Source organism: Electrophorus electricus, chromosome 8 (genome assembly GCF_041902795.1).
Source record: "Electrophorus electricus isolate QZ-2024a chromosome 8, ASM4190279v1, whole genome shotgun sequence".
In the NCBI taxonomy this organism is placed as follows: domain Eukaryota; kingdom Metazoa; phylum Chordata; class Actinopteri; order Gymnotiformes; family Gymnotidae; genus Electrophorus; species Electrophorus electricus.
Genome location: NC_137504.1, coordinates 20,873,281 through 20,896,047, shown reverse-complemented (window position 1 = coordinate 20,896,047; position 22,767 = coordinate 20,873,281). Strand labels below are relative to the sequence as shown.

The 22,767-nt window shown below is 44.8% G+C and overlaps 1 protein-coding gene across 5 annotated transcripts in view; it reads right to left on the bottom strand.

The window, feature by feature from the left end:
- camkk1a (calcium/calmodulin-dependent protein kinase kinase 1, alpha a) overlaps nucleotides 1-22,767 on the bottom strand; it is a 46,387-nt gene that overhangs the window by 6,063 nt on the left and 17,557 nt on the right. For all 5 annotated transcript variants that reach the window (XM_027020578.3, XM_081718941.1, XM_027020577.3 and 2 more), the window contains 11 exons: nucleotides 19,556-19,964; nucleotides 16,215-16,262; nucleotides 16,009-16,062; nucleotides 9,951-10,002; nucleotides 9,069-9,202; nucleotides 8,061-8,097; nucleotides 7,270-7,291; nucleotides 6,275-6,363; nucleotides 2,715-2,914; nucleotides 1,475-1,528; nucleotides 1,206-1,279 (listed from right to left, as the gene is read on the bottom strand). In XM_027020578.3, coding sequence (XP_026876379.2) covers nucleotides 1,206-1,279; nucleotides 1,475-1,528; nucleotides 2,715-2,914; nucleotides 6,275-6,363; nucleotides 7,270-7,291; nucleotides 8,061-8,097; nucleotides 9,069-9,202; nucleotides 9,951-10,002; nucleotides 16,009-16,062; nucleotides 16,215-16,262; nucleotides 19,556-19,864 — 1,073 coding nt within the window. In that variant the 5' untranslated portion in view covers nucleotides 19,865-19,964. The remainder of the gene's footprint in view (nucleotides 1-1,205; nucleotides 1,280-1,474; nucleotides 1,529-2,714; nucleotides 2,915-6,274; nucleotides 6,364-7,269; nucleotides 7,292-8,060; nucleotides 8,098-9,068; nucleotides 9,203-9,950; nucleotides 10,003-16,008; nucleotides 16,063-16,214; nucleotides 16,263-19,555; nucleotides 19,965-22,767) is intronic.

The window sequence follows — 22,767 nt, the reverse complement described above, 5'->3', positions numbered from 1 at the left end:
TTCTAAGCTACGTCTGGACCACTGCGATGAACCATTGGGATTTCTTCCAGTTTATCATAACCAATTGTTGATCCAAGTGTCTTCCCATACTGCACTTGGGCAGGGGCAACAGTCAGCTCAAGCCTTTCAGAGCTGGAAGTCAAACCACAGCAACAATACCTTTACTGTGTGTATTCGCTGTGGACATGTGTAGACTGTGTTTCATCTCATGTGTTTTTAAAACAGCATGAGGTCAAGGTGTACCCTGCAGACTTAAAAGCACATGCAGGAAGAGACTGGTTATCGGTGAGCATGCATGTGTGTGTGAATGTGACTGCAAATGTGTGGATGTGAGCAGGTCAAAATAAATGCTTTCCTTAGTTGATGACAAGCTGTCAAGGCACAGACTAGCTGTCCTGTTCCCTGATTTGTGTCCTGCCTCTCTCTCTCTCTCTCTCTCTCTCACAACTGGACTTAACTGTGTGAATCTGTACACACACTTGCGCGCACGCACACACAGACTCAAAAGGCCAGTTTCGTGAGAGGAGACTAGAGGAAATGGATTTATTGACATTTTTACCTTAATATTCAGAAAGCTTCAAGGCATCAAAGAGCAGGAGGCAGAGCAGCCTGCATGCATGTGCATGGCAACAACCCCCACCACCCCAAGTCCCAATACCACTACAACCCCCACATCACCACCACACCCACGGACCACCACACCCTAAACTACACCCCATGCACCACCACACCCCAATACCACTACAACCCCCACATCCCCACGCTAAGCACCACCACACCCAACTACACACATTACACCCACACTACACCCCACGGACCACCACACCCCAATACCACTACAACCCCCACATCCCCACGCTAAGCACCACCACACCCAACTACACACATTACACCCACACTACACCCCACGGACCACCACACCCCAATACCACTACAACCCCCACATCCCCACGCTAAGCACCACCACACCCAACTACACACATTACACCCACACTACACCCCACAGACCACCACACCCCAATACCATTACAACCCCCACATCCCCACGCTAAGCACCACCACACCCAACTACACACATTACACCCACACTACACCCCACGGACCACCACACCCCACTAAACTACACCCACCGTGCACCACCACACCCCACTACACTACACCCCTTATTTTGTGTGTGCGATGGAGGTGATGGGAGGAGGGCTTACGGCTCGGGGAACTCCACAGGCTTGCTCCTGATCTTGTTATGCAACGCCAATATGTATTCGTCAATAAAAGGACACTGTGAAGGGGGGGAGAGTGAGAGAGAGCGAGAATGTGTATTATAAAAAGTTTTGGCCTCCAGTAAAGAAATATGCAAGAAGTTTTGCTGCTGCCACAAAACAGACGTCATCCTGGTCATTTCCATTCCCCGCCAAAAGGCTTTGACTGTTACGAGGTCTGTATCTAGAATGGGCTGCCATCTTAAGAGTCTTACCTTGCCAAACACGAAGCAGTAGAGCGTTACCCCCATTGCCCACACGTCGAGAGCCTGGAGCACGAGAGAGAGAGAGAGAGAGAGAGAGAGAGAGAGAGAGAGAGAGAGAGAGAGAGACGCAGCCGTTAAGACAGTGGCCGAAAGGAAGGAGGGTAAGCACGAACACACACTCCAGACCCTCTGCCAGGCCTTGCTGCTCTGGGACCAGGAGCTGCAGCTTTCCATCAGGAATGAACAAAAAATCTGTCCGTCTGTCATTTCTCTCTCTCTCTCTCTCGCTCTCTCTACCTTTTCCTCCATTTGTTTCAGCAGTTCAGGGAGTTCAGAACCAAGTCTGTCGGGCTGGTGTCATCTAGCTACCGTGTAACAGAATGCAGTCCAAAGATATTGTGTGTGAGTGTGTGTGCGTGTGTGTGTGTGAGAGAGAGTGTGTGTGTGCAGAAAAATGGAGAAAAATGAATTAACTGTGTCCAGAGACTTGGAGCTGCCTAGTCTTCCACAACAAAGATTCTACGTTGTACCTATGAAATGCACTGACATATTGAGGACACACAAACACACACACACATATAAACATGTACACATACTGCAGGTATGAAGCAAATGCCCCTCTCATTTCCATGCTGTCTCTGTGTGCGACAGTTTGAGACAGGGTGGACGAGAGAGAGTGCGCGAGAGAGCCAGAGAGAAAAGCAAACAGCATATAGGAATTCAACCATTTAAAAAGTGACAGGCTCTACCTGTCCCCGCCTTGCACGATAAGCAGAGGTTCACGGTCCTGGACGTTAAGTGTGTCTTACCACTCACCCGCAGCCTCGAGTTGGTTTTTTGTTTTATTTTTTATATATCAGCACGCACGTGAGGCCATCGTGCTAGCCACTAGCGGCTAACGGCGTGAGTCTAATCCTTTGAGGAAGTGCGCTCACTCGGCAGGCTTCAGTCGGAGCCCTTACTAGACAGCCATTGTCTCTCGGCTGGACGACCTGCAGCGCTATCGCAAGCACGCGCACGTACGAGCCGGTGCGCACAGGACATTCAGAAAGCGTTCAAATCCTAACATTAAAATTCATAGTAAAAATGTACTGTGTATGAATAGAATAAAACAAGTACATCAGGATGCACGTTTAGCAAAGCAGCAGCAGAAAAACAACAACTAAACCCAGTAAAAAAAACAAAACAAAACAAAAAAAAAAACACCCACACACACTTACACCCTTCCCTCCCTCCTCAGGGTGTTTACCTTCCCACTGAAGCTCTTGCGGTTGTCAGACAGGGTCTCTGGGGCCATGAAGGCAGGAGTCCCAGCTGTGCTGGAGAGCAATGCATCGTTCCCCTCAAACTGGTTACTAACACCAAAATCAGCTATCTTCACATGCCCGTCGTCTCCCAGCAACAGATTGGACGGTTTGATGTCCCTGTGGACAATCTTCTGGTAGTGCACTAAGGAAAGGAGCACAGCCAGAGCAGAATAACACATCTTATGCAATGGTTTCTAATGGTTTGCAGAACTCAAAATATTGTGATACAAGCAGGATTACATAAAAAAAAATAAATAATAATAATTAAAAAACCCCCAAAAAAACCAAAACAAAACAGGAAAGCACAGTAAAATGGTGCAAAATGTTACAGTTAAGAAACAGCTCTAGTCATAGCAGGCTGGCTCTTGACGTTCTGGAGAACCATTTGATTTGACAAGAGAAGTCAGCTAACCCATTCACATTAGAACACAAAGATGACTGGATGAGTGACACCCTTCAGTTTCAAGTGGCCAATCAAAGATGAGCTGGTGTCAGACAAGGCTAGCACCTTAAGTAAATGTTGTTGCATTGATATTAAGTGTCTAACTACACAGATATTAAGCGTCGTAATGAAGAACAAAGGATTATGTTGGTAAAGCAAAGCTCAGATCTCAACTACTGCATTTGAGACTTTCAGGCTGCAACGTAAACGCTACATGCCTGCTACTTCTTTAACTCTGACCAAGGCACACTACTTAAGTGCGCGCACACATGCACTCACAGAAATGCATACACCAATTCATTTCTGTGACAATTGGAGAAATGTCTACCTGTGAAAACTGTAGGATATCAGGGAAAAACAAAAAAAAATACAGCAAAAAAATTCATTAAAAATTACAGAATCATTGCCCCCTGGAGGCAGCATCTTTTGAGCGAAAATGAGCACACACACAGACACATCCACCCACTCACACATTTATACACACACACACACACACATTTATACACACACACACACACACACACCCACCCACTCACACATTTATACACACACACACACACACACCCACCCACTCACACATTTATACACACACACACACATCCACCCACTCACACATTTATACACACACACACACATCCACCCACTCACACATTTATACACACACACACACATCCACCCACTCACACATTTATACACACACACACACATCCACCCACTCACACGTTTATACACACACACACATCCACCCACTCACACGTTTATACACACACACACACACATTTACACACACACACACATCCACCCACTCACACATTTATACACACACACAGACACATCCACCCACTCACACATTTATACACACACACAGACACATCCACCCACTCACACATTTATACACACACACAGACACATCCACCCACTCACACATTTATACACACACACAGACACATCCACCCACTCACACATTTATACACACACACAGACACATCCACCCACTCACACATTTATACACACACACAGACACATCCACCCACTCACACATTTATACACACACACAGACACATCCACCCACTCACACATTTATACACACACACAGACACATCCACCCACTCACACATTTATACACACACACAGACACATCCACCCACTCACACATTTATACACACACACAGACACATCCACCCACTCACACATTTATACACACACACAGACACATCCACCCACTCACACATTTATACACACACACAGACACATCCACCCACTCACACATTTATACACACACACAGACACATCCACCCACTCACACATTTATACACACACACAGACACATCCACCCACTCACACATTTATACACACACACAGACACATCCACCCACTCACACATTTATACACACACACAAGAAAAAGCAAACGGAAAAATAGCGAAAGTCAGTCTGAACACCGCACTCGCTCAGGGCACGTCACGTATGCCAGGCAGTTTGGAGGGAGCCGCGTCTTCGAGCCGCGTCTATTGATTGATGGATGGTTGCCGTGGCGCGCCCAGGGAGCCTAGCACTGGGATAGCGAAACATGAGAGTGCCGATCACCCCACAGCAGCTGGGGGCACATCAAAGGCAGAACCCCTCATGACGCCCTCGCCTACCGTTCTGAAACAAGACCCGAGCAATCGCATGCAGAGAGATGGGACGTGAGAGAGGTCAAGTCCTGAAACAGATATCGATCGCTTACATAAGACATAAGCAGACATAAGACAGCACTGTGTTAATACAACGCAGGGGGGCCTGTGTCAGTGGACAATAGGCTTTTGATGGGCGGCGTCTGCACTGTGCCCGACAATTTCAAAATGTCACATGAGCATAAAGGGAGATGGGGATATGGCAACTGTGCACACAGGCTTGGGGAGGAGGACGCTCTCGGACACGACCGCCATTGTGGCGCCGATGACGAGATCACGTCGGCGGAATCTCAGCCGCCTACGAGTGTTACGAAACACGACGAGGCAAGCGTCAGGGACTGGGGGTGATTGTTATTCTCAATGTCATAGGTAGGAGGATGACTATGGATCATAACAAACCTAACACTCTGGAGTGCTAGTATTCACTGCCAGTTCATTAAAAAAAAGGCTGTATGGGTCTTTGTGGCATAGCATTACTAATAAACTCGGCAAACTAAAAAGGTCATATTTTTCCTCTATGTAACTATTACCAAAAGGTGACTTCAGTTTCTTGCCGTTCTCTCCCATCGCAGACACACTCAGGAGGAATGTACCCACCCAGCCGGTATGTGTCAGCATACATGTATAAGCTTCCACCATCGTCCCTCTGCACTGGTTAACTGAAAAGATGCACTAGGACGAAACAAACATGAGACCGAACAAAGCTGTTCCAAGCTGTTTAAAGCTCTTCAGTGTTGTTCAAAGCTGTCTTTTTGGTCCTAGATCAGTTTTTAAACACTTCCCTGAGACCAGTGTGTTAGGACTCAGTAAGACTACTGGATATTAGCTGCAAATACAAATGTGTACAAGAGTGAGCAGAACAAAAACCCTTTTAAAGCAAACAAAACAGAACTGGTTCCTTATTACGGACTTGCACCTACCATCCACTTTGTTAGAAACGTATATGGTTTTAGAAACCTCCTCCAGGTGTACGGTGCAAAGCTAGAGCCCTAGTGCTGTATGTGTTAGCCATCTTCCAACTCTTTATCATGGGTCAGTTTAGGAGTGCAGCACTGCTACAGGACAGCTGTCGCCAGTCCCACATCATTGTCGCTGTGGCGTTTAGAAAATTCGGCCATCCTAAATAACATCCGGCCGTCGGTGACCCTGTACAGTGAATCAGAATCTAACCAGTGATGAGCGGAGATGCCAAACTGGGCATGGCTACAGACGGGTTAGCCTGTAATTGTACTCTTTGATAGATGTTCCTGCCAAAGGGTCCAACAATAGCTGCTGCAGGTAATAAATTAGGTGGCTAGTGCATCTGTATTCTGTCCGGTGCTTTCCACTGGCCGGTCCACCCCCCTTACGGCTTTGTCCCCAGAAGGTCCTGGCTGATAACTCACAGTACTCGATGCCCAGGATGACGTCTCTGAAGTAGGAACGGGCCTGCTCTTCAGCGAAGGGGTTGTCTGTCGGTACCTCCATCACAGGGCTGTATGTCTCGGAAAGATCCGGAGAGAGATGCACATCAGCCATTGAGAGTTCAAGAGAGGCCCAACACTTGAAGAACCTCGTTATGACGAGAGGTTTAAACACACACAGCTCTTTCGAGTTGAACGGTAGCACCGGCCCCGAAGAGGACGGCGCTGGGGCGAGCCTGTAGAACCCTCCGTTCGCCCTCAACACCCTGCAGCACGATTCGCTGAACAGGGGACTTGATAAAAAGCTGCGAGAGAACTCCAACGCCACACGCGTTGCTGCTCCATTCGCAGCCTGCACACTCGCAAGCACTACAGCAAACAAAACCAGGCCGTCGTGATGGAAATGGGGCCTTTTTGTAATTATGCAGAGCAAAAACTCTAGAATCTCCCCCTTTTCACGGGAGGGAAAACACACAATGCAGAGGCAGAACAAATAAGGAGCTCTTCCCTACACGGTGCAGCCAGGCGCTTTAGGTGGGCAAAGCTGGCATTCAATTACTGCAAAATGTCTTCTTTTTTTTTTTTTATATATAAACAGACTCATGTGACAAATGAAGACAGGGTTTGGCCTCTGATTTTGCTTCGCTGAGATCTGCAAAAAAGCTAGATCTCATGGGGAGAGAAAGAGAGAGAATGAGAATGAGAATAATAACAGTAACGAGAAGTAGAAGAATGTAAATTGCCTGGGAATTCCTTTGCATGGCGAGCAAATAAAAAACAATGGTAGTGATTGTCAAGCCATAAGAACATAATGAATCCCGCTGGAACGAGGGAGCAGTGGAGGCAGAGAGACAAAGCAGAGATATGACAGATATGCCCGAGAGGAACGAATGTTGGGATGGAGAGGGAGACAGCAAGAGAAAGGAGTGGAGTCAATGCATCAGTTACAGACGAGAGAAGACTCATGGAACACTCACCCTTTCTGCATGAGCTCAAACACTGCAGGGGGGTAGAGAGAGAGAGAGAGAGAGAGAGAGAGAGAGAGAGAGAATAACTAGAGCTGTATGAGACCAAACACTACAAACAGATTCTGTATTGTATATAAAGCTAAAAAAAGACACGTGCACTATGCTGATTCTGCATTTGACATTGGTGGCGATTCTTTTTTCTACCTACGCTACAGAACAGCAAAAATCCTGTGTCTCTCATCTCTGACAGCCATATTCTCAGCTATGTCATCATGGTAGCACCGTGCCTTCTTTGCTGGTGTAAACATGCGGGTGCATGCACGCCCCTCGGTAAGCCAACCGGGATGGCTCGTCAAAAGGCCACAGCACTTGCTGCGAGTGCCGCTCTCGAGGCTGAACATGCCGCCACGAGACACACTGATTGGGCAATGATGGGTCATGCAATGATTGGCATCAAGAGACCCCATTGTGCTGTCTTCCCCCACTGAGAACGAGCCCCGTTGCGCTCTCGGGAAAACCCATCCCCGATGCTGCATGTGGCACGGCTGTTACTCAAACCCAAATCCCACCTGTAAGCTGTAACCACTCATACCACCTTACAGTGCTATTGGTCTGACATGATGAATAGCAGAATCAACTTTAAAAAGCGACTTTGAGTCTCTCTTTCAGGCCACATAAATCCCTACACTGGTGACAGAATAAAAGGAAACTAGTTCGTTTTTGAGTTATACAGCAATATATTCATTTCAGTGATCATAGTTTTCTGGTTGAACTTTAAGACAGCAGTACTTGTTTCATACCCATGTGTAGATTGTCCTCAGCAGGGTCATCCAGTACCTGAAGCAGAAATGTTATGTGGATCAAAAACTCCCAGAAGCCCTTGCTACACTGGTGACAGTGTTAATATCAAAGTCAGAGAGACACTAAAGTGTGACCCAGAACTCCAAAAACTGGATTTTGTAATGATGTGCAAGTGACATTGCATATTACAAAACAAGGACAGATGCTATAATGAGACAGGACAAATTTGGGACCCATGAGATGAAGCCCCTAAGAGGAGAACTTCCTGTACTATTCCTACAATGAATAGGGAAGTTTTTCAAAGCTCCAAAACTATGTACATGTCTACAGAGCTGCACTACAGATACGCTATTTTACAGTTAGAGAGAACAAAAAATGACAAAAAAGAGTGAACTGCCTGACATCCGTGCAGTTATCCACTTATTTATTTAACCTCCCCCATTCTTTTAGTGTTTATCTGTCCCTTTCCCTCTCTCCTGCTCCTCTGTCATTATGGACTAAAGCTAAATAACCAGGGAGACATTGTGATTGGAGGAGTCCTGGACTCATCCACAGTGTGAAAGGGGAAGAGGCCTTTTCTCTCTTCTCCAACTTTCCATCCATCTCCATTTCTATTTAATCAATTTCTCTTTCTGTCACGCTCCATTTCTCTCTCCATCACCCTCGCTGTGATCTTGAGGGTTCAAAAGAAATCTCTGTTCAATAACTTTTGCCTCCAGCTGATTTCTGCAAGGCTCCCACTTAAAATGTCCCCTCACTCCCCATGTCTCACAGGAAGATGACCAGTTCTGTGACTCAGCCATCAAGCTAGTCATGTTCTTTTAATCTTTTCAGTCAGTCCTGAAAGTGCTGCACTCTAAGAACCAGTGGCCACTTAGTCACCAATGGCGAAAAACCTTTTTGACAAATCACTGTTCTGAAAAGTTCAAACCTTTTTTGAAGGCTAAAAACACAAATCTCTGCCTCAGCACACAAGAATCACTTTCTAATTGTTGGACAACTCTGACCTCCACCAGTTTGACGATGTTGAGGTGGTCAAGCTTTTTCAGGATGGCGATCTCCTGGTAGACCCTCTCCAGAGGGCCCAGCACTTTGGGCTGGTCGCCAAGCACTGCCTTCGGTCCACGGGGTGGCGGACGTCCTGCACCAGTAGGAATAGTAAGCTTTTCATTTCAAATAACCCCCAACTATATGAGAAACACGTATACTGACCACTTTATTAGATACACCTGTTTCATAGTTCCAGTATATTGGTGTACAATTACACCTGTAACCATTCCGTGGCCACGCATGGCTTGACCGCCTCCCACTACTTTGTCTGTCATTTTAGTTGGTTTAGTCCAGTGGCGGACCATTCTCAACAGAGCAGGGATGCTGACGTGAAAACGTCCCGGTTGTGCCGGTGTGATCAGGCACAGTATTGTTGCTGCAAATTTCCCATTCATCAGTGCCAAAGCATAGGTGAGAGTGGACAGACATACCCAGCTGACAGGGCCCTGTGGCCAGAGACTGGACTCTGATCAAGACTTGCTCTCTGCTAGTTGTTTGTAATGATTCTAATGAGTTAGTCAGTGAATATATAACAAACGCTTGGTAGCAAGTCTGTTTTTATTGATCATACAAATGATTACACATGCTGTTGGAAGCCCAATATTATAGCCGTATCTTATATTGTGACCCATGACCAAAACAATTAACTACTCCACAATTCTCACTGCAGTCTTTCTAGACCCATTTGTTCAGCTAGAGCTATTAGTCATTATAAATAATGAAACTTGAAATATTGAGATACTGGGGGGGGGGGGGGGTGTTGAAGTAGAATTAAACACTAGTTAGTCCAAGCCAGACACCTTTCCCCTGGTTACAGGTAATAATTAAGAGAAACATACGTGGAAAGCCATACTGCTTCATCAGTTTCCTCTTAGACACCACTTTCATTGCCTGGAGAAAGAGACAGAGGTAGAAATTATGAGAGAGAGAGAGAGAGAGAGAGAGAGAGAGAGAGAGAGAGAGAGAGAGAGAGAGAGAGAGAGAGAGAGAGAGAGAGGGAGGGAGGGAGAGAGAGATATGGATGGAGGGAGAGAGGGAGATATGGATGGAGGGAGAGAGGGAGATATGGATGGAGGGAGAGAGAGAGAGGGAGGGAGAGAGAGAGCACAGCATGTTTAGCTGAAGTTTACAACTCCTTCGTATTGTCCTTTTGTCCTCGTCCATCGTGTTCAAAACATCCCAAACAATCTCTCACATATGGAGGCGGCTGCCGGAGACATTCAAGTGGGTGACATAATCGGCCGACTTTCCCGCATTTCCATGCTAATCGCACAAAGAATCTTTCTCCAACTGGTTCTAATGGAGCGCTCCTAGTCTGCCACCCAGCACCGTCTCCAGCTAAGTGATTGCAAAAGTGATTATGGAAATCTGTGAGCCAATATGCAAATTCACACATGAATAAATGAGTGGCAAGTTGTCAAGAGCAATCACCTCCAAAAGGGTGGCTGGCTGATCGGCAGGTTTTAGAACTTGGCAAAGAAACATGAGCGCAAAAAAAAAGAATGGGGCGGGATGGGGCAGACGATGGTTTTGATAACACTGAACTGTTCATTAGTGCAATCAAGTGCTAACAACTTTTACAATTTTGTTTTATACAAACAATGCTACAAAATAAATTCAATGCAATTAAATATATATATATATTACAATTCAGTTACATTAAAAATAAACTGATAGCATTTGCATTTGTGCTTTTGAATAGGTCATGTTTTACTGCATCAGAAAAAAGCGACTCCCTTTCTTACAAGCAGGTCGGCCCGCTCGCACCTGATGTCCCGGGCCAGAGCAACGCAGCCAAGATTCTCTTGCCGCTACAATGACTAAATAGCATCTCATCTGAACGGAAAACGTTGATGAGAAAGGCTTAAAAGATAAGCACACCTGTTCTATTCTCCTGCCGTGAGAGGCATTTTGTGTGGCAGCGCACTGTGTGAACCCGGAGCGCCGCCTTTACGTAATGAAGGAAGCGCTTTGAAACACATCTCCGTTCATTACAGAATGCCGAGGTAATGTAGGCACCCGATTTGTGGCACCTGCTGAAGAGATTAGGGGTACGCGACGGCTGAATTGGAAGCCTTTTTGACGGCGCGGGTTTCCGCGCAAAAAAAAAAAAAAAGCCCTCTCTCAAGGGGGCGAAAACGCCTTTTGTGAAGCGACTGAAGATTCTTCAAGGCGGAAAATTCATGAACAAAATTGTTGTCCTTTATTTTGTCTTCCTTTTCTTTCTTTTTTTGCTCAATTTTTTTCCCCGCATGACGCAATGGGTGAAGTGGCATTCAGTGCACCACAGCTTGGATTCACAAGGAACAGGAGATGATTCATCGCTTCCGTTTCAAGGGCAGTTGCACCCATAAGACAAGGCAGACCTTGACGTACCAACTGGCTGCGGTTCGTCAGAGACAAAAGTATTAAACAATGAAGTGCCGTGTGAGGAAGGGAAAGAGGAACGTTGGTGGCTTGGCGAGCAGCATAACCTCAAAGAACGCTCTCGCCGGACCGCTGAACGTTTGGCGCTTGAGCATTGATGCATTTAGGCTAAAAATGGACCCATTTTAATGGGTTATAATGTAACAATTTAATGGTAATGTAACATAATTTGATGAGTACACTTGTGCATATTGTGCAAAAGTATAATTCATACAGAACTTCATTGTGCAAAACTTTTCATCCGTCACTGGAAGAGGCCTTTGCCGGACTCCCTCGACCACATCAGTTAATGAAATCATTAGACTGGTCCTCCACAGTTCACAATGGATCCGTGCCCCCGTAACAGTGCAAGCTTTTACTAACCCTGTGTGTTATGTAAGGGAAATTATTCCATCACTACCATGGCAAGAAAATTATTTCCCTTACAGAAAAAACTGTATCTAGTAAATCAGTGCTGCTCACAGATCAGGCAGTGTAAGACAAGTCGAATGTTTGCTGGAGCTGCCAAAACTAACACCCAGACTGGCAGAAGGCTGCAACTCACAGATGCGGGGCGTTACAGGGTGAGGTGGGCTGATGTGAGGCAATTGGGGGGGGGGGGGGGTGTGATGTGAGACAGTGTGAATCTGGGGAGATGTTGGGTAAGGTGGGGTGCAGTGGGGTGATGCAGGCCAAGGTGGGGCGATGTATGAAGATGTGGGAAGATATGGAGAGTTGTGGGATGATATGTGATGTGGGGTGATGTGGGACAACGTGTGGTGAGGTCAGAATTGGGTAGTACTACATTTACTCCATTACATTTACCTAAATTCCTTTTTGAACAAATTGTACTTTTAAGAGTTGTATTAAAAGAGTGTATACTCTTTTATGTTTTGCCACATCCTGTCAAGTGTGGGAGGGTTAGTGAAATCCACTTGGATGATCACTGAGTGCAATCCCTAAAGATGTTGAATGAGTGCCACCGCTTTGCGTCAGTAGGTTATACAACTGTGTTTTGCGTCAGTAAGTTTTACTACTGGACAGTAGACCGACATAATGAACAATGAACAAGCATTTTCCGGTGTGGGACACAAATGACATTTATGAAACGTAGCTTGCAATATATATTTTTCTTTAAGGATGACATCTCTTGTGTGAAATCTTGTGTGCTCTCTCCTAATGTGCATTATTAATATGAAAATGTCGTCCGATATCAATGATATTCTGAGAAAAATACGGCTAGCTACCAACATAGCTAAATTACAAGTATCAGAAAAAAAGATGAACTGAACTCATAGTGTGTAGCAATGCACACCGCATTTTGAGGCATATTTTCAAGATTATAAAGGTTTCAAGGTTATAAAATTAAGCTTTGGTAATGATTTTATATATTTATATTTCTTTTGACCATATGCAGACGCAGTTGTTAGCTAGGTAACGTAGGATATCGACCTAGGTAGCCGTTTTGTTTAATCGGACACCTAATTGCAAATTAAATATAACGGAACAGTAAAATGTCTTGTAAGAGCTAGTCCAATGTGATACTTGTATCTTATGTATGTTTTATGCACAATATTTAGCCGATATGGAGAAAAAAAACAACAAAAAAAACCCACACAACTTAAACATAACATACAAACTGAGTAGGGCAGACCCAGTTTTTGGCTACTCTACCCACTTCTGTTTGTATTATTATTTTTTTTTTGCACTATTGCTTACATGCATTTCAGGACATTTAATGTCTCGATCTTTAAACTCATGTGGTGCATCCCTGAAAGGGGAATGACTTCTCAGCTCGTATTGTATTGGAAAACTGTAATAAATGTCTATACCTGTACCCATCCATCAGCTTACTCGGCTGCCACTAAAAATATGGATTTTTTTTTTTTAAACTATTGATTTATTTCCGCAGTGACCAAAATGTCAGCGCAGAATTATAGTAAAGTCATAATGAACAATTTCAAAAACAACTGCGTGAATTAAACCTAACCGTAGTTGGCGGATTACTACTGTAGTTTCCAGAACAAGGTATGCTTGAATATAGGCTATAGTCCATCTAATCGTATATGTGTTTTGGCACCGTATGTCTGTCTGTCTAAATGTCCGCTTAGCTTCTATAGCTGCAGCTTTTCTAATTTATGATGAACGGGCTGTCTTATGTAGTTTTATATAGTAATGGAATGCATTGAAGTTCCACCCATTTCCTCCTATGAGGCCTATACGTCGCGCATAAGGGACCGTTTGGGCGCTGTATAGATGCTGCTGTTTTAAACGTACAAGCGACTTTAGCACTGGGTCCAGGGCGACATGTTTTCTCACAAAAACCTAGCGACACTTAGCGAAACAGGTAGCTACTTTGCAAAGAGAGTTCAGAGTAGCGCCCGTCTCTCTGCGTCTACCCTCAGTGGAGAGAATCTGCAGTTTGCTCCTTCTATTTTAATTCTAACAATTTAATGTGATCGTTTTGACCGTTAACACTGCGCTCTGTGAGAGAAAAAAATTAATATATTCTGTGGTTTCTAACTTTCACAGCCGTTGTCGGTTGTGTTGATTTTGCCAGATGCCGTCACGGTTATAATATCATTTTAGCAGCAGCTTGAAGATTTGGAAGTGACTGTTGGTTAACATGTATGCTAGTGTTAACGGGTGCGTTTCAGTCGCCATGTCATACTCGTCCCGTTGTCTGAAATGATCCTCAGACGTCCAAGACGATGATGCATCTAGACCTATAAGTAACATTCCTATAGTTGGAATTTGCAGAGCTGGTGCAAGACATCAATCCCCGCATTAAAGGGAGGACCCAGTTTTTGTGTCGTCAGTGAACAAATCCTGACCTTGAAGGCTTCTCACCCGTGAGCTCTGTGATATGGTCGTCTCCATCTACATAGTCTAGGATGACTTGAAAGCATCACAGGCATCATCAGAGCTATTCAAAGATACTACAAACACCTTCTCCAAAGTCATGGCAAGCCAAGCTATGGAGTTAGAGGTCACACCCTCTGTGAAGAAGGCTGAAGAGTCCCCTGACATACACAATGGCTGGTCTTCCCTGTTCAGTCTCAGTATACATAGCTCACCATCACTACAGTCTGTCTCTCAGATGTCTGTTACTTCATCCACTGAGCCTGATCTGGACAATCAGAGCAAAACCATGAAAGCCCAGAAGGGGAGATTGCATTTTCCCATTCAGTAAGCTCTCAAAGAACTTAAAGGTAAAAAACTTTTGACTTATTTCTTATTTTTGTTACATTATTAATTTTTAAAGTAGTTTTAATTTCATGGCACACTGAATGTGTATATATCACTTTTGCTTAAATTTGGTGTAGTATTTTTCTACCACATCATTGTTTTGTTATTGTTAGAAACCCAAAAAGAAATGCAAGGATGACTCTTTCTCTACTGAGAATCAGCACCCTAACACTGGCTGCTGCTGCAACTACAGGTGAGAGCTTATTGCTACAAACACATATGACAATTTAGTTGTTAGTCAGACTAGCACAGTTATATACGGTTCTAAAAATCAATAACTTTTTGGTCTTACGATAGGTGCTGAAAGTGTTTCTCCTGTATCTTCAAAGAAGTCCTCGTCGCTTTTAATGTTATCGTTCTTAACAAGGTGACGTTTCAAACATCAATAAAGCCATACCAGGCATGTTTAGGTACTAGACTGTGTCTGATCAATTTTCTGTTCAGCAAAATTGCTGATTTTTGATTACTTTATGCCACTGCATGTACAACCAACATTTGAGGAACTTCTTACCTATTAGCTTTCAGCCCTCAAATGTTAATCAAAATGAAGATTTTGAGGAAAATAATTTTAATATGCATCTTTTCTCCCAAGTATACCCACCAGTTTTCTGAATATTATTGTTCCTGACTTGTCACAAATAGTAAATTTAATTTTTTCTTTGTACATTTGCAGCGGATTATTCTATAATTTGTATTTTTTTAAGCCTTTGGCTTGATCTTTTTTTGGGCAGAGCATATTTTGTTTAAAACTGGATATTGAACAAATCACTTTTTTTTTTTTGTTATAAATGAAAGGGTCTCCATACACAACCCCCCCCCCCCCCCCATTAAAAATAAGAATTCTTAGATTGTTTAATACAGGCCATGCATGTCTCCACCCAAGAGTTTGTGCAAGAGCACCATCAAAACATCAGCCTTCCTAAATCACCCACAGCCCCCCCCCCCCCCCCACACACACACTTAATTGACAATTGCATGTCGGTCCACCCACAGACTCAGAAAAAGCACCAAACACCACAAGCCATGTCACACTCACCCAGCAGAGCGTTTCCCCAACTAGTGCACAGATCCCACGGGCCCTTGACCTACAGGCACCCACAGCATTTTGCCACCACTTTCAGAAATGATACTCTTGGTTCCCCCCCCCCCCCCACCCCCACCCCCACCCCCACTACCCATAATCCTTTCCACTCCTCCTCTCAACATAAAGCAACAGGACAGCGGCGCTTTCTCAGAACTCACATAATACTTGTCGTCGTCCTCGTTGTACGCCAGCTTGACCACACCATAAGAGCCCTGCGGGCAAAGCAGGAACACCAGAGTGAGTGAAAACGACAGCCAGGAGCCCAGGGGCCCAAACAAGAGTGTGTCATAAACCCCCCGTCGTAAAAACCGTCCTAAGCAGCGTCATGGTGTTTGCTCCCTGCGTGTGAGAAGCCAGAACTCACCTTCCCAATTTCACTCTTCAGTTTGTACTGGTTAAGCTGGATGCAGTCCTGAGTGGGGCATGGGAGAGGGAAGAAGAGAAAAAGAAAGAAAGAGAGGTGAGAGGGTGATGGGGAAAGAAAAGGCAAAATAAAAAAAAGTGCAAACGTGTGTGCGCGCGCGCGCGTGAGAGACGGAGAGAGCAAAATTGGGGCGAGACGATGTGTACCTACGGCCAGCGGGAGGTCATCTGGCGGCAGCGAAGTTGAATGCTGCACTTGTTATGGTTAGGGACAAGGAACAGCATGTCCTCACCCATAGATGACTTATTACAGCAACGTTCATTGTAATAACAGACCCGGAAAAGGCAGTAAGGTACAAGAAGGCCATGTCACAAAACCATAGCAACCATCGCCTGCCACACTAGAAGAGTTGAGTGAGACAGATCAGAACAAGATGTGTTCCGTAATTGGCACTTACATTTGTAATGTGGAATGTTAAGCACCTGTAATGTTTTTGAGCTCAAATGTGGCTCTACCCCATCATCTAATGCTATGAAAATGTAAACACACACACACACTCTGTCTGAAACACATCATGCTGCACTTGACCGACTCCGCTGTAGGATATTAACTTCATAATGTCTACTGGGCTGGGGGAGTAAGGCTTCCCGAGTGAGAGAGGCTAATTGCACTATAATCATATTACACTCCTAGGCTCACTTGCAAGGAAAGACAAAACAAGAGGCTAAAAAGCAGCGAAAAGCAGAAGGAAATTACAGAAGAGAGTGAGGAAGAGAGATGTAATCCTTCAGAAGTGCCAGGCAGACAGTAAACACACAGCAAAGCATGTCAATAATGCATAATCTCTGTGGACTGCAAGACAGCATGCCAGTCATACAGCCATGCTCCCAGTGCAGTGGAGCAAAGTGGAGGTATTCCACGGTCACCGACTAACGCATACGCTATTGGAGTACCAGCCAGCGTCCGTGGAGCAGACCTTTGGACCAAGACTAACACATGATCAGTTAAACCAGCACCGCAGTAGAGTCTCAGTTTCTCTCTCTCCTTATTTAAAGCACTCACCCCCCACCACTTTACCATCTAGATCTCATTTTAGTCCCACACAGAAGTGAACATATATAAACAGAGACGCACACAGGCACATGCAAGCAACCACACACACACACACACACACACACAATGCATAATGTATTAAGTCTGGTGTGCTGCTCCAGTCAGGTTTTTGTTGTTTTTATGAGACCAGATCATCATGGATAATCCCAGGTTTATCATAAACACGCTATTTGCGATTACCAGCATCACCTGAACCTCATAAGAACATGTGGGGTGTGTGGGAGAGAGCAAGCGATAGAAGGAAGAGAGGGTGAAAGCATGAGAGAGAGAGGAGACCACAGTAGTAAGGGAATACGGTCTCAAAAAAAACAAAAAAAAAACAAAACAAAAAGGTCACAGGCAGGTAGAGAAAGTAACCTATCGTGTGTCAGCCAGTGGAAACAAACAGGTACCCTTACATTCGAGAACAGAAGAGACGTTAAAGGCCAACTACTCCGACCCGACCTGTCACTCAACCACAGACTAATGCCACAGCATTAATGACCGGCTTTTGAAGTCGAAATGAATGGGACGCTCCATCATCTCCCACAATGTCTGGCTTCAACTCTTCAGTCAAAAATAAATAAATAAATAAATCCAGTCAAAAGGAGACAGTAAACCATAATGAAAACAATTAACTCACTAAAGACAATATTTTATTTCTATGACTAATGAATGTAACATCATTAAAACAGCCCTTGTAACTAGCTATACCTTAACTTATGTACCAGCAGTAAAAAAGTCTGTCAAAGGGAGGACATGTTTAAAATGTATCATTTTCCTTTCAGTGATCTTTATTACATTTATGGGTTTTTGCAGAGTTCTTGACAAATGGCACACATAGTATCAGACAATCCTCTTTCCTCTGTACAATTCTTCATTAATACTTAAAACAAGTTGGCTGGTATCACTGACATCTAACATCCTTCACTACGATGACTATAAAATGTAAAGCGATGAACTAAGAACAGAGAGAATTATCCTACGCTCCTCTCAAACTTGACTTGGGAAGGAAATAAATAACATTTATTCAGAACTCTTATTTGTCAAATAAACTATACATATTTGGTCAGTCAAATTCACACAGAGATGGATAAAATCTGTTTTGTCTTCGTTATATAGTCTCTGTGCGAGAATTAATTTGACAAATACAAGTCAACGCACGAGAGGACCGCGCCAAGCAATCTGAGCACAGTGGACCCTGGAGGACACCTGTGGCTTCCAATTCATCTCCTTCAAGGGAATCAAATGAATAATAAAAAAAACAAAACAGCCATTTTATGTCGGTTTGACGTTTAAAACCTGACATGAGGAGGAAGAGACATTAAAGACTGCGGTAACCACAGCAACAAATAAATGAGACACCAATGAGACACCAATGTGGTTGATCAGGGTCATACTGAGTTCAATCTCTCTGGGGGTGAAAGAGAAAGAGAAATGAGGAATCTTTTTTAAACATATGCATTCACTCTCACTTGCTTTCGCAAAGTTTCGCAAGCATATGTATACCAGTAAACTATTTTTAAATTAATAAATGAAAAGGAGAGAGGAGAAAGAGAGAGAGAGAGAGAGAGAGAACAGAAAACTGAATAAAGCCACTGCCTTGTTAAATTTTAAGCAACACCCACCACAGAATTCTGCATGGTAGAGCATGACCCGTGTTAGAATGTGTGTCACGCTCAAACACACTGACACACATTCTAACACTACAGTTAACACAAAGGTACCACATGACAAATGAGCTCTATTCAGCTTTAATGTGCTTGAAGTAAATAAAATGTGTTCAGAGAAAATGTGCCCATTGTCTGGTGGTTGGTTTAAAACTTCCAATTGCTGGCTTCATAATACATAAAGAAATGCATTGGTCAGAAGTGAATACCAAGTCTTTCCTGTACATTTTATCTGTCCTGGTTACCGAACTCTGGCCGCCTCCTGCCTTACCACCAGACACCACCCGGCTTCTACTCCTCATTTTCGATCTTGGACTGGCCTGACCTGCTAACTCCCCCGTACAGGTCTTGCTACATTCAGGATCCAGAAACCTCTCCCTTCAGTCCCAGGCTACTCTATAAACCAAGTAAATCCTTCTGCATTGGGATCCTCTCTTTCTTGAGTGTTTGCCTCCTTCATTACAGCATCATAAAAGTAGAACCATTTTGTGTGTGTGTGTGTGTGTGTGTGTGTGTGTGTGTGTGTGTGTGTGTGTGTGTGTGTGTGTGTGTGTGTGTGTGCGTGCTGGAAGAAATCACCTGTGCGTCTGAGATGGACACGCGCTTGGACTCGACGGTGGGCTGGCGGGCGACCCGTGGTGAAATGTGCAAGAACCGTTCTGCCCCACCCCCGGCTGACAGGTACGTCCCTCTCTCTTGTAGCGACATCTTCCTGCCAGAGAGGTGTGGCCGTCGGGGAGGAGGCTTCTTGAGCCCTGCCCCATTCCTCAGGCCACTGGTGGTTGGATCCGTTATGATGATGGCGGCCATCTTGTCGGCAACCTCATCCTGGGAGGAGTCGGGGTCCAGGTCAGCCTGCGCGCAGCCAGGGTCGCTGCTCATCGCCATGGAGATGGGGCTGTGGGTAGAGCTCAGAGGCAGGGAGGGAGGAGTGTGTGGAATGTTCTCATCAACTGCGAGCCCCGCCCCCCCAGCTTGGGACTACAAACTGGTGAGAAAGAGAACACAGAGAGAGAGAGAGAGAGAGAGAGAGAGAGACAGACAAAGAAAAAAATAAATAATTGACATTTTCAGTATTTGGCAGACACTTTTATCTAGTATATCTATGTGTCATACATGGTTTCAGTGTGAACTGACTATGACCTTGATGTTGCTAGTGTTGCTCCACTTTAGCAGGTGAGTTGTAACAGCACCTTCAACAGGCCAACAGACAATCATCCTCACAAAGATATAACCAGAAAGACCAAAGAGCACCTTCAGCAGACCATCATCCTCACAAAGATATAACCAGAAAGACCAAAGAGCACCTTCAGCAGACCATCATCCTCACAAAGATGTAACCAGAAAGACCAAAGAGCACCTTCAGCAGACCATCATCCTCACAAAGATATAACCAGAAAGACCAAAGAGCACCTTCAGCAGACCATCATCCTCACAAAGATGTAACCAGAAAGACCAAAGAGCACCTTCAGCAGACCATCATCCTCACAAAGATGTAACCAGAAAGACCAAAGAGCACCTTCAGCAGACCATCATCCTCACAAAGATGTAACCAGAAAGACCAAAGAGCACCTTCAGCAGACCATCATCCTCACAAAGATGTAACCAGAAAGACCAAAGAGCACCTTCAGCAGACCATCATCCTCACAAAGATGTAACCAGAAAGACCAAAGAGCACCTTCAGCAGACCATCATCCTCACAAAGATGTAACCAGAAAGACCAAAGAGCACCTTCAGCAGACCATCATCCTCACAAAGATGTAACCAGAAAGACCAAAGAGCACCTTCAGCAGACCATCATCCTCACAAAGATGTAACCAGAAAGACCAAAGAGCACCTTCAGCAGACCATCATCCTCACAAAGATGTAACCAGAAAGACCAAAGAGCACCTTCAGCAGACCATCATCCTCACAAAGATGTAACCAGAAAGACCAAAGAGCACCTTCAGCAGACCATCATCCTCACAAAGATGTAACCAGAAAGACCAAAGAGCACCTTCAGCAGACCATCATCCTCACAAAGATGTAACCAGAAAGACCAAAGAGCACCTTCAGCAGACCATCATCCTCACAAAGATGTAACCAGAAAGACCAAAGAGCACCTTCAGCAGACCATCATCCTCACAAAGATGTAACCAGAAAGACCAAAGAGCACCTTCAGCAGACCATCATCCTCACAAAGATGTAACCAGAAAGACCAAAGAGCACCTTCAGCAGACCATCATCCTCACAAAGATGTAACCAGAAAGACCAAAGAGCACCTTCAGCAGACCATCATCCTCACAAAGATGTAACCAGAAAGACCAAAGAGCACCTTCAGCAGACCATCATCCTCACAAAGATGTAACCAGAAAGACCAAAGAGCACCTTCAGCAGACCATCATCCTCACAAAGATGTAACCAGAAAGACCAAAGAGCACCTTCAGCAGACCATCATCCTCACAAAGATGTAACCAGAAAGACCAAAGAGCACCTTCAGCAGACCATCATCCTCACAAAGATGTAACCAGAAAGACCAAAGAGCACCTTCAGCAGACCATCATCCTCACAAAGATGTAACCAGAAAGACCAAAGAGCACCTTCAGCAGACCATCATCCTCACAAAGATGTAACCAGAAAGACCAAAGAGCACCTTCAGCAGACCATCATCCTCACAAAGATGTAACCAGAAAGACCAAAGAGCACCTTCAGCAGACCATCATCCTCACAAAGATGTAACCAGAAAGACCAAAGAGCACCTTCAGCAGACCATCATCCTCACAAAGATGTAACCAGAAAGACCAAAGAGCACCTTCAGCAGACCATCATCCTCACAAAGATGTAACCAGAAAGACCAAAGAGCACCTTCAGCAGACCATCATCCTCACAAAGATGTAACCAGAAAGACCAAAGAGCACCTTCAGCAGACCATCATCCTCACAAAGATGTAACCAGAAAGACCAAAGAGCACCTTCAGCAGACCATCATCCTCACAAAGATGTAACCAGAAAGACCAAAGAGCACCTTCAGCAGACCATCATCCTCACAAAGATGTAACCAGAAAGACCAAAGAGCACCTTCAGCAGACCATCATCCTCACAAAGATGTAACCAGAAAGACCAAAGAGCACCTTCAGCAGACCATCATCCTCACAAAGATGTAACCAGAAAGACCAAAGAGCACCTTCAGCAGACCATCATCCTCACAAAGATGTAACCAGAAAGACCAAAGAGCACCTTCAGCAGACCATCATCCTCACAAAGATGTAACCAGAAAGACCAAAGAGCACCTTCAGCAGACCATCATCCTCACAAAGATGTAACCAGAAAGACCAAAGAGCACCTTCAGCAGACCATCATCCTCACAAAGATGTAACCAGAAAGACCAAAGAGCACCTTCAGCAGACCATCATCCTCACAAAGATGTAACCAGAAAGACCAAAGAGCACCTTCAGCAGACCATCATCCTCACAAAGATGTAACCCATAAAACCAAGAATGTAACTCCAAAACAGCCTGCAGTGCTGACTGGGCAGCTAACAGCAACACGCGTCCATCGGTGTGGAAGGCGAGGTCTTGGTCAGTCTAGCTGCCAATGGCGCACAACACGATGCGCAGATGGACGGGACGTGTTCTTCCACACTCGGATGTGCAATTGTGTGTGTGTGTGTCTCTTTCGACACAGTGGTCAGTTTGCCACAAGCTTCAGACCGATAAGTCCTGAATGAATGTTGTTGTGCAGATTACGTTACACAGCCTGCAGAATAAACCCAGGCTTGTTGTGTAAGCAGTCACAGTGGTTATTGTGGGACAG